Source organism: Pempheris klunzingeri, chromosome 12 (assembly GCF_042242105.1).
Source record: "Pempheris klunzingeri isolate RE-2024b chromosome 12, fPemKlu1.hap1, whole genome shotgun sequence".
NCBI classification, from domain to species: domain Eukaryota; kingdom Metazoa; phylum Chordata; class Actinopteri; order Acropomatiformes; family Pempheridae; genus Pempheris; species Pempheris klunzingeri.
Genome location: NC_092023.1, coordinates 2,041,007 through 2,053,719, shown reverse-complemented (window position 1 = coordinate 2,053,719; position 12,713 = coordinate 2,041,007). Strand labels below are relative to the sequence as shown.

The 12,713-nt window shown below is 40.0% G+C and overlaps 1 protein-coding gene across 3 annotated transcripts in view; it reads left to right on the top strand.

The window, feature by feature from the left end:
• The window catches only part of LOC139210586 (neurexin-1a), a 227,609-nt gene that overhangs the window by 188,590 nt on the left and 26,306 nt on the right, over nt 1-12,713 (top strand). For all 3 annotated transcript variants that reach the window (XM_070840646.1, XM_070840645.1, XM_070840648.1), the window contains 2 exons: nt 3,642-3,731; nt 5,152-5,471. In XM_070840646.1, coding sequence (XP_070696747.1) covers nt 3,642-3,731; nt 5,152-5,471 — 410 coding nt within the window. The remainder of the gene's footprint in view (nt 1-3,641; nt 3,732-5,151; nt 5,472-12,713) is intronic.

The following is a 12,713-nucleotide window of genomic DNA, read 5'->3' as shown; positions in this document are numbered from 1 at the left end:
GGTGCACTTACAGAGCTCTCTGTCTCTCACTCCCCTCAGCTCCCAGTTCCCTCTTTTTCCATCCTTTTTACCTCCATCTGTCCACCCCTGCCCCCTCTGTCAATTTCTCCCTCTGTCCTGTTTTCCCACCTTGCAGTGTGGAGTCTGATTTGTGGGATACAAGGGGAGAAGGGTTAGCTTTATCCATCAAAGCGCCATCCTATCTGCTCTGGTTTCTCCTCTGTTCTATCCATGAGCCTATTCAGCCTATTGTGCAAGCAGTCATCACTGAGCATGCTTAAAAAATGGTGCAATGGCCACCACAGCCAGAGACGGAAAAAAAGGGAGCAGAATAATGGAAATAATAGTGAGATTTGTGTAGGTCCCTCCTCTTTATTAATTCTCCCAGCTCCATGAACACAGGAACCATTTGCATATTTGTTCATTTAATGTGGCTAGTGTCCTAGGGCTTGTAATGAGATAAAGCTCCCACCTTATCTGACCACTTTATTAACAAAAAAGAAAACAAGTGAGTGAGGGCAAAGCAGGTCAGTTGGGACGGCTCAGCTGAATCGCTGCTGTCTGGCGGAGGAGATAAGCAAGGCTGTCCCATACCAAACCAAATCACCACTCAGCAGCAGTCACAGGCTCCGCTCGCAGGCAGGATGAATGGGCTCTGCTGCTGCATCGAAGCCCAAGGGATAGCATTGTTTAACACTCCGGTGTCCCACTGTGGGGATCAATACATGATCAGACCTTGATTATATCCACACTTAATTAAGCTCAGTGTAAGGATAGACTGAGCGTGCCACGGGGTGCAAAGCCAAACAGATAAAGCGCTACTGTCTTTGAAAATGGAGCATGTTTTTGCACAAAAGTAGAGGATTTTGGCACAGTGGCACTCTGTGTGAGGACGAGTGTGTGTGAGTGTGTGTGTGTGTGTGTGTGTACTGTATATGTGTGTGTGGCTGCCTGATATTCTGTCTTTCTATTAGTTTCCTCCCCCTCTTCTTCCACTAATTCTCATTTGTGTTCCAACATGTTGATAGCAGCATGTAGAGAAATACAAAGTCCGTAAACACACATTCAGAACATGCTTATACATCGTCACTGTGAAGAAACCAAGCTAGCATGTCTGTAATGAAATGCACATTAATTTCTCAGTCTAAAGCCCTCGCTGTAGGCTAACTGTTCTCCAGAGCCCAGTTTGATGCTGACCTTTCCTCAGATGAGGTGTCACAGTAGCAGGAAACACAGAGGTGACATAACTAACACTCCGTGACTGACAAACGGAGGTGACGGGAATTAACAAAGCCCATGAATGTTCCATGACAACAGCATTCAAAATAGATGGAGGTACAGCTCCGTCTGCACGCTTGCTTATTTGAGTATCCTCGTGTTTCATCATGCTCAGTGCTTAGAGGAGTTGCATGGGGGAAACTGGGAACGCTGGGCAGCATGAAAGACGTTACATATGGTGCTGGTGTGCTTCGCATCCACCCACCAGGAGGAAGCTAGTGATTTTCTAGCTGCAGCACAAATTAAATATTCATAGTCATAGTCATTCTTAGTTATGACAAGGCAGTCTTTTTGTTTTAAAGGAAGTCTGGTGGTGTGCTAGATTTTTCCTATTGTTAACAAATCCCTCCACAGGACAACAAGCGGCAGTGAAATGATCCTACAGGCATCATTGTGTCTGTATAAGCAGCCTGAACTGGTGCCTCTGTGCCGTAGACCTCCACTGTTGTCCAAAAACTAGTGAAGATACAAAAGTGAGCCACCTGGGCACTGTGGTTTATTTTATTCTTTCAGTCAGTTCAATAAACACTGTCCTGCTGCGTGAAGACTCACTACAGCAACAAACATGGATTCTTCCACAGCTGAAAATAGTTCCCCAACAAATGTTTTGAGTGACGTTAGCTCAAGACTTCAGGGACCGGCTTCCTCAACGTATGTACTTCTAACCTATTTTTAAAGATGTATGTCGTTGGGCCCAGCCTGGGGAGCCGGAGCGGACTAACACAGTTATTTTTGGTCTTTTCATCAGATTTGTTGACAATTTCAAATCTAAAGAATCTCATCACAGCAGTCTGCATACTGTGAGTGTGAGCGCGCTCAGATACGGTAAAGACGACGTCCACGTGCTTTGAGTTTAGGCTGCACTCTGCTTAGCGTGAAGGTGCTCCATTTAAAGTGACCTGGTTAATGGTGGGAAAAAGTGCAGGAATACGTGTTCTGAATATAGCCTACACATTTCACTTCAGATAACTGGACTGTGTTTCTCTAAATAACATTTAGAGACACAGTGTCCATGTGTGGCTTTATTGTAAACACATCTTTCTACATCAGTGTTGTAGTCTTCCACTAAATCTCCTTCACAAGCCTTTGTGCTCCAACCTGGCACAATCAACTGCAGCCAAATTCCGTGAGCTGTATAGACAAGCCTTAAACCCCTTTCTGTGAAGCTGATCCCCTACAGTAATTCAAGCTGATGCGATTAAAAAATGTCTTTTTATGCGTCTTCTTACCTCTAAGACCTTTCATCAGACCAACTGTGCATCTGTTACAAGGTTACCTCCTCTCCGTCGTGGCTCTGCGATCCATTCCCCTCCGAAGCTATTCTCCACTGAATCTTTCTTAGCTGCCGGATCTTTTATCTGCCAGAACTGAATTAATATAGTTGATGGGACAAACATTGTCAATCTGCCGGAAGAATGGAGCTGACTGAATTCAATCTCTGCAGACAATACCAGGGGGAAAGCACTCAGAGACAGTGCCACTTTGCTGAAAGTCTTCTGTTCTGGTGAGGTTATTGGCCCTGACAAAAGGGTGATGCAGAGTTTGCCCTCATTAATGCCAAAGTGCCCCTCCAATTTCGGAGTGGAGCTTTTCTGTAGCTGCTCTCTCTCTGACAGTGATTTTTTGGCTTATTCTCTGAATACTATTGGACAATTATTTTTCCACTGACTCTGATGTCATCAATGAGCAACATTTAGACTTTTCCTTCTTTATGACTCCGAGCTTTTGTCAAAGCCTTCTTGTTGAAGGTTTTACAGTGTATGTATCTACTTTGACATTGTCCTCTTCTCTCTGACAAGATGCACTGAATGTATACTGTGTTAACTGTTGCAATTAGCTTATTATTTCTTGTCAATTAGGCTGTGTATAAATGGGGTGGGCATTTGTAATATGTTATAGTTAAATTGTTTTACCATTTAAACCATAAAAGGTTGATTCAACAATAAATTTAAATGATGTTCTTTTTGAAAATGTATATAACTAGTTTAAAAGCCAGTTAAAAAAGATATATAGAGGGAAAAGATAAATGGGATGGAAGTATTTGGGTAAAGATTTTGTAATGGATATGTATAAATTTGTGATTTGGGTTGGTTTATAACGTAGCTCTATTAACCTAGATGAAACATTTGCGTGCTAGTTCACTTATTTTCAATTAATATAGGCTTAATTTGTTGGCTAAAATAAAATAAAATGAGTGGAGTTTGTTCAAATAATGTTTCAGTAAATATTGTTTTTTTTAAATATACAAAACGTTTTAAATATAAAAACCTTGTGCAGTTGTATAAGCTCCAGCATTAAGTATGAACATTTAACCTTTGACCTTACAGATTGTAACCAATGAAATGTCTCTTTAAACTTTAAAGGCAACAATGATAACGAACGCCTGGCGATTGCTAGACAGCGAATCCCATACCGACTTGGTCGAGTAGTTGACGAATGGCTACTCGACAAAGGTAAAATCACTGATTAAAATTTCAAATAAAATAATTTGATCATAACCAAGTTGTAGAAACATTTTGTAAATAATAAACATAAAAAATAAATGTTCAGTAAAACTTTAAAAAACAAAATGATTTGAACAGTTAAATTTAGTTTGTAATGTTTCATACTTTTCATAATAATGTATTTATTTGATAGATTGCAGCTGTTTTAATACGTGTTTATTGTCAACTTAAGGTTAAAGGGACTGTAAATATGAATTTAAATCCACTTACTGAAGTAATATCAGCATTGTTAAAATGTTTATAAATTACTGTAGTATTTTGCTGTAAACATCTAAATGGTACTTTTAAAAGTTCTAGTTCAGTCATTCACTAGTCGCAAAGTGTTTTTTGAAACACTTTTGAAACTCATGCAGTACAGTACAGTACTGATTCTGATTAAACTGCTAGCAATGATAAATAGAGTGCAATATGGATTGGCTTCAGAATTTTGAGTCCCTTTAACAGACATTGTAAATATGTATAGGGCATTAGACCAAGGAACTGTAATATAAAACAAACTGAGTGCATGCTTTGTTTTTTATAGTTCAATAACTAATTCATATTTTTCACTTAAAATGTGAAATGAGCCCTATCATTTCTATTTCCTTTTTGTTTCTTCCTTTCTTTCTCTTTTCTTTTCAGTTATGAAAGTGCCGTCATAAAATGTTTTTTTTTTTTTTTTTTTTATAGGTTTTCCATGTGCCCAACCATACCCTGTCTAAGTTTGATTTTCCTTGGTTGCTTTTGCTAAAAGGATGAATAGTTTCAAATATCCTGCAGTGTGCCCTGCTTCCTGTGAGATTGGACATGAGGAAAAGTCCAATTCTCACAGACATTTTAGCTGAAGTTTTATTTTTGTTTTTTCATGCCCGCTGCACACCAAGTTCATAAATCTGAAACTTTGAAGGAAAAATGTAAGATAACACGAGTAAAGCATAATGAAACACACGCTTTCAGTTGTGTTAGACACATTTTTATGTATTGGTCTTATTTCCCAGGCAATTTCCTGCATATATTTTATATTACTTTCAAGATTATGTTACCATTTTTATCTATTATGTTAAGTGTAGTTGGTACCCATAACACTGCTACTGTTGATTAATACTGCTCTGATTATTTTAGATTAGACTGCCCTTTTAGCAAAGCTGTGTTGATTTTCCTAAATCCCATGTTTTTTTTATTTCCTATGTTTTATTTGTATCTTTTTCGTAGGCATCTCATCATTCTACTGCAATAAATTACCAGGGTTTGCCTCTACAACCCGTAATTTATTGGTCTCATTAGCCACTGGGCAAATAATCTGTCTTTCTGTCTTTTTTTCCTGTTCAGTAAAAGTGGCTGAGTCCACACTTCAACATTCTTGTATACATGTAACATTGTTTTCCCGCAGGGCGGCAGCTTACAATCTTCAACAGCCAAACCACTATACAGATTGGGGGCTGGGAGCGAGACCGGAGTCGATCCTTTCAGGGCCAGCTCTCGGGCCTCTACTATAATGGCTTAAAGGTTTTCAACATGGCCGCAGAGGGGGATCCCAACATTAAGATCCAAGGGAGCGTGAGGCTTGTGGGGGATTCGCCCTCCTCTATCACGCCGCAGTCCAGCACCACGGCCAATCGCTCGGAGACGTCCACGTCCATCATGGAGATCACCACCACCACGGCGTCCAGCAGGAGAGTCAAGCAGACTACACCACGAGAGCCTCAGCAGGTAGGATCGTCTTCAAATGATCTTTTACTCGTGTCATTATTGTCTCGACTTGATCCATTTTGAAATAATCACAGTGCACAGCATGACGTTGAGCACATCCTGGATTAATATAATGCATTACATCATTATGCTCTAATACAGTGGAGTGCACGCCTTACTTTAGCGTGCCACGTCTTTCTTCCTCCTTGAGTCCCCTGACCTAAAAACTGAAGGAAAGTAAGTGCATTGTTCCACCATTGGGAGCAGCACCACAGGCACACTGTCGAGTGTTTCTCTCTATGCAATCAGATGTGGCACCGTGGTGTGTGTGTGTGTGTGTGTGTCCTGGCGTGATAACCATCCTAGAGGTCCTCCATCATCTTTATCTGTCCTGCATGAGCAGTGATGCATCTGCAGGAGCATATTACTTCTCAAATGTCACAATGTGTGACTAAACAATGCAACACAAATCCTTTCAAACGAATTGGCGATCCAACCAGTCTTTGACACGAACACAGGATATTTCCTCTTAAATCTGGTGCACTTGGATTTTAACTCACAAATGTCAGTATGAAAATGTGTTATCGAGCCATGTAGACTCTAATTCCTAATCCTAACATAACTGTAACTGCTCTCAAAGTTTGGAAATGTAATTGTTCCTTAGCATTTGTTTGAATGTTCAAAGCCAGTGGTTTTCTTTATTGGCATCAGTGCTTTGGGAGTCAGCTTGCAACAAACATGCTGACAGAACTTCATTAAGATCTAGGAATACCTGCACACTGAAGAGAAGATGGTACTGACTCATTTAGGTCAGTAAGAAAAATAGTTCCAGTGGATTGTTTCTCATCACAACAAAGAGAATAGTCGGAGAATAGGAAATGCCTTCATGTGGTGTTGGTACAAAACAAAAATAGAAGCTTCATGGCCCACAGGAAATTTTCAGCCTGTACAATTCAAAGCGACCTCATTGACTAACAAAGATGTGCTTTAATTGTTACGGAGCCAAAGCCACTCCGTGATATCATTCAAAAAGGATTAACACTGAGCTTATTTTTTTTTAAATAATAGGCATTTATTGATAGGAGGCAAATAAAATGTAATTATTGCAGAGACCAAAAAGATGCTGAGAATTAAAAATGCAGGGAAAACGCATACAAATTTAAAATGTGTGTCAGAACTTTTTAATATTTAGTGAGTCAGTCGCTGGGAGAGTATCCATAGTAGCTCAAATTAAGCACAGCCATAGACTAAAATGACCCTTTAATCAGGGCTTAATCAGCTTTTATAAATATAGTTTAAAATCATTTTGGATTTAACTCATAGTGGATTAATCGGATTGGGTAAAGGAAGATTATAGCAACTCCAGGAGGGGTCGGGTTTAACTTCATATTGAAAAACATGCACACAATCAGAATTATTTTATTTTAATTCCTTTTGACAGATTGTATAACTTTTTCTGTCTCACAGATGAACAATGAACACATACAACACTTGGTGGCCTCAGAAGTGTAATGCTGTGTTGATGAGTTTCATTTTCTAGATGTAACTCAAAAGATGTCCTTTAAGCTGGATGTTTATTTTCACATTAACACCTATTGTTGCCTTTAACTAAGGTGATAGCACGGATAAACCGTAGCCACGTATCTGTAAAACCAGACTTAACCTTTTAAAAAAGATCAACTATATTCACAGCAAAACAAAATGGCTTTTCTTTCAGTTCAGCAGACTATTCAACCTACAGCTCCTATTATGAAATGACAAACTCCCACAGATAATTTGCACCTTGTTGTCAACTTAGCAGCAGTAAAGACCTCACATTACTGGCGGTCCCCATCTCTCTCCCTCTCTGACCTGAAACCATCATAATGGTTTGTGCAAAGGTCTGCAGACGCTGACAAATAATACAATCATAAATATTGATCCACGGGAATGGTTTTCTCTCAGACTCAGCACGGCTCTTGAACCGTTGCAGGGGCATGTAATGCAGGCGAAATATCAGACAATAGACTATAATTATGTCCCAGTTCCATCCAGTGTTATAAATTGCAACCAAGAGATTGGCAGAAAGGAACAGGCTTGATAAGATGGATGCCCGTCTTCTCCAGAGAAATACAGGGATATAAATGACTATGACAATTTAGAAAGGTGGTGTATTACTGATGTATTTATTATTTTACATGTTTTTATGTCTTCAATTTGACCAAATTGTTTGGATAACTGACTTTACGGCTTAACGCTAACCCAATCAGGCTGGATAGTTTCATCAATAACCATTTACGTTGTAGCCATCATGTGTACAGCTATTGGTTTTGATGTCTTTTGGTCAGTCTACTTGTGTGTGTTGTTTTAAAGGTGTGTGGTGGATCAATAAGGCTTCGGGCGTTTCAGCTGCGGTGCTCTGTGGTATTTTTTGGCAAAGTAAATTTCAAGATAGATGTTACAGGTTATGTGGCCACAATTATAGTGACATATAAAAGCTTGAAAAAAAAAGGAAAATAGTCAAGGCTAGCTGTGATGGCTTAGGTGTTATCTAATGCACTCATAAAGAAAAAAAGGTCACTGGATTAAAGACTTGTTCGGGGATGTAGGTGGAGAGATGAATGAGGCATGCAAAAACGTGTGCGCTGGGAGATGTCAATGTGTTCGGTTTGATTCAACGTGACGACCTTCCCACGGAGAGCTCCTGCAGTAGGACGTTACTGTCTCAGGACGCTACGCTTAGAAAGACATTGTGTCAGGCCTCTGTAAAAAGAGATGGTGCGTTCACTGTCCTCTCTCCTGAATAGTCAGCGTTTTAATCATTGTCCAGCTGTTCCATCTCCCGTCCGATGGCAAATGCAATTTAGTGAGCAGTTTTATATCCTGAGAGCCTTTCTTCACCAGGACACATACGTTTTTAGTACGGCTTCCCTCAGTGGAAATGCAGCGGCAAATACTGGCACTAACCGTTGAAATTTCAGAAAATGCAGATCAGGCTGTCAAAAAGTGTAATTGGATCCAAAATAGTGAGAGTAATGGCTCTGAGACCTCTGAAAGCCTGACAAAGAATGAGAGGTAATGGTCAAGGCATTGTGTTGTCCCAAAACACATAAATCCTCAAGGGGAGAATACCTATTACGTTCAATATCAATATTTAAAGAAGCTAAAATTAGTTTTTATATTGAAAGATCACATGCTCATAATGACCGACCCACAGAGAATTATCATGCAGCTCTGCAGTTTTTCCTCAGCGCCCCGAAGCTTTTTACTCTCTTTAGTCCAACAACTGTATCAGCTCGCTCTCGTAGCATCTCGTAGTTTAGTTTGTGATCGGTTGGCAAACATAGTAGAGCATTCAGCTGCTAAAGAGGTGGTGGAGACCAAAACAGAGCTGAAATGAGAGTGGATTTCATTAGTCAGTTAGCCAGAAACACAAGAGAGAATATGTGGATTGGGTCTATTATGGGAGTCATTTTATCACATCCCTCACATATGATTGGATCACTCAAAGGTTGGCATGGCTTAGTTTGTGAGCAATATAAAGATTTAGATTAAAAAAAAGAGCTGTGAAGGACCATCGGATGATCCACAAACTAATCATCTAGTTAGTTGGCCCCCAAAAGGTTTTACAGACGGAGAAAAGAAAGAAGATTTATATAAAAAATACATTTAGCTTTTTTTAAAAAACAGTTTTTTGTACGTACAACTCAGAAAATGCAACTACAACTGTGGCAGATTGTCCACAGGACTGCAGTGGTGAGAGAATGCCTAATGAAACAGAGCTTGATACAATAATCTTAGTAATCAGTTTGTTTATGAGTACACATAACCCCCTGATCTCTGATTGCTGATTATTATTGATACTTGCCTTCAATTAAAAATAAGTATCCAACCAACACCGCTGTCTCGCTCTGCCCACACAGTGAAAATGCCTGGCCAATAAAATCTTTTAGTGACTGTGGCTCTGTAGATTTAGGGTTTGTCTACTTGCACTGGCCCAGATGTCCCCTATGGGGGAAAAGTCGGTGCTAATCGTCGTTAGAGTAATGATTTTGAAGGGTCAGAGGGGGACTCTGCGTTCTCAGGTGCCCCATCTAAATGCTCTCTAAATGCTCGACTGGGGTTATATTGTTATTGAATACTGTGGACCTTGGCTTATGGGTAACATTACATTAATGTCATTCTTCTCAAACCACTGGCTGTCCACTGATGCTTTATTAACAAGAATATTATCATCTTAGAGCATGCTGGTCTAATCAAAGAAGAAATGCACCATGGGAAAAAAGATGATGAGTCAGAAATGTTATTTTAATAGTGATTAGGTCCTTTTGCTCAAGGGATAATTGGGTTGATTCAATTTCAGGACTTACAACTCACTCAAATACAGAGATAGCCAATAAAAGTGAGACCTAGCCTTGATGTTACCTTTATTTTGAGCTTATCTTGAGGTTTCCTGACTAAGAGATTCTGCACTTGGCTCTCACATCTCAAATATTCTCTGTAGTGGCTTTTTCTGCTGTGTGCTTCCTGCTCTACGCGGGGGAGATAGCTTACTGTATGGGCCTGACTGTCATATCTTAATGAAGTGTTTGCTCCCTGTAGCGGTGTCTGGTCACATCCAATTAAACCATAATGCACTTGTGTATGGATTCACAAACAAAGGACCAGCTACTGTGCACATACACAAAGTGCTACTCACTGCTCTCATCTACTGATATGATTTGGACTATTCCCACCTCAGTTTCACTTGTTTATTGCGAGGGAAAATAAGTGCTTCTGCTATTGCACCTAAAAGAAGTAAACTTTCTTTCTGCTAATTGGAGGCAAATCTGAGGTACACAGAACTTTATCTGCAGATGTCAATTTTGAACCCAAACTGCCGACCCAAACAGGTCTAATGGCACTAGCTGCCAATGGTCAGGCACTATCAGCATTATGGTGACCTGGCTCTTGGTAAAAGTTCTGGAAACTCTGCTGACATTGTACATTTCCATATATTTTCGGTAACATTTGACAGCAACTCCTGCAAATGTGCAGATGTGGGGATATCATTATAACGCTTGCGTTAGATACTAAATACATGGACGCCAAAGGCAATACAATAACATGTTATGTGTTGCAGTTTTTTTTAAGGGGCTGGTGGACAAAATGAAGGAAAACGTCAAGCCTCAGAAAGATAGCCTTTAATACCCGATGATGCTTAATCAAAACCACTCAAGGATAAGAGATAGCGCTCTATGTAGCCGTTACCCTCCCAGCAAAAAATAAAAAAAGACGACGAAAGCTGCTATCTAGGAGAGCCATTGAGAGCTCTTGACAGTGATGGATCCTCACCTGCATTGCTCTGTATTATCAACCCTGGCCAGCACACATACAGTATATAAATCTCACAAGCGGTCATAGTGTGAGGCTGCCATCCACCACCAGCTCTGTCTGCAGGAGCATCCTCTAAAGTTGGTGTTGGCTCTGAGAATCATGGAGAGACACAAGGACAGAATACTCCAGAGGGAAAATGTCGCATCATCATATGTCTTATGTAGTGTGTACGGTCATTTTGTCAAACTGACATTGTATATATGTATGTATTAGTAGGAATAAGAAATGTTCTAAGTTACTATTCAATTCAGCATCAAGCAATTAAGAATCAAGTTTATGTCAGTCAGTGTTATTAGCTGTTATTTACCTGTAATAATGATACTCAATATTAATTGTTAGCTCTGTTTTAAAGATATAATCAGTAACTACTCACTGACAGAATAGTGAGTAACAGTCATTTTTAAACCAAAAGATTCATCCATTATTGTTTTGTTTTTTTTTCATTCCCTTCCTGTTTTGGTTGTGCAAAGGTTGACGCACTTCTATTGCTATAAATAAAGCGTTCATTGCCTGGTGTTGGACGGAAAGGCTCATAGATAATGAGTCTGAACGCTGATGACGTCATTATTCTATAGCTAAAACACTGTGCAATCAATATTTACTTCATTACTTTGTCTACTTCAAGTTAATGTCTCTTTTATCTTGATTAATTATTAGTTGTTAAAATGCACAATAAAAAATAGACTGCAAGAGTCTATGCTAACATGCTGACACTAACATTCGTTAAGTTAGGTATTATTGCTAGTATTTACTAATTAGCACCAAAAACAAAGATTGATGGGAATGTTAATAATTGTGTAGGTATTTGGTCTTAAACCAAAAGTATTGGATAAGTTGATGTTTTGATCTGATAATGATATTGGCACCAAAGGGGGAGTGGGGGGGGGTAACTATTTGCATTCACACCTACGGGTAATTTAGAGTCACCAGTCAGCCTAAGTCTTTAGTCTTTAGACTGTGGGAGGAAGGCAGAGAAAGTGCCCCAGGTTCAAACTGCAAACCAGCCAGCCAGCAGAATCGAAGCTGGAACCGTCTCGCTGTAAGGCAACAGCTAACCACCGCACCACAGCGCTGCCCGAGCCTTCAGTATCCGCAGGAAATTTCCAAACAGTCCATCCGTTATTTCCCTAAAGGAGTAAAAACTTTGAGCTGCTGGTTGTGCTCACCGAACATGATTTTCGCTCTAGGGATTGTGAATATCGAGTATAAGACTACCCTCACTTTTTCAAATGTATTGTAATGTACTTGTATTCAGGCCAGAGTGGTATTTCTTAAACACAGCAGTAATATTTGACCTCATATTTCCTGCTTGCCATGTTTCGTTCATAACCTTTTTGCGCAGAGCAATCTCTGTTTTATAGCTTGTTGCTGGTGGAAATTCAGGGAATGCAGATTATTGCCTGTTCCTAGGGAGAATGAATGGCCACTATGTCACATCATTGCCACCAAATAGCCAATTGGCCCCACTATTTCTGAATTAACCCTAGGTGAGGTGGGTGTAATGGCCATTCAGGGGAAGTGAGGAACATTCAAAACACATTGTGTCAGCCATTTCATTTGCACTCACAGCACATGGTTCAGTTCCAGCTGAACTGGTTTGTCGTGGCGTTGTTTGTCTTGGTCCCGGAGACGAGGGGCAGAAACCTGGCCGCTCTATAATTCACAAGGATAATCGAAGATTTGACATGCTGCACTGCTACACCTTCAGTGCAGTGCAGCTCCTAGCCTCCCTTGCTGGCTCGTAGAAACACACCATAATAAACTTAGTGTCACAGTAATCTTGTGGTGAAAAATCTTCTGCAACTTAGAGCCCAATAACTGCTCAGTCTGCAGCTTCCCTCCTTTTATAATCACCCGTGCACTATGTCTCTTTATTATATCTGGTGCTACCTTTAGGCATTGTTGTGA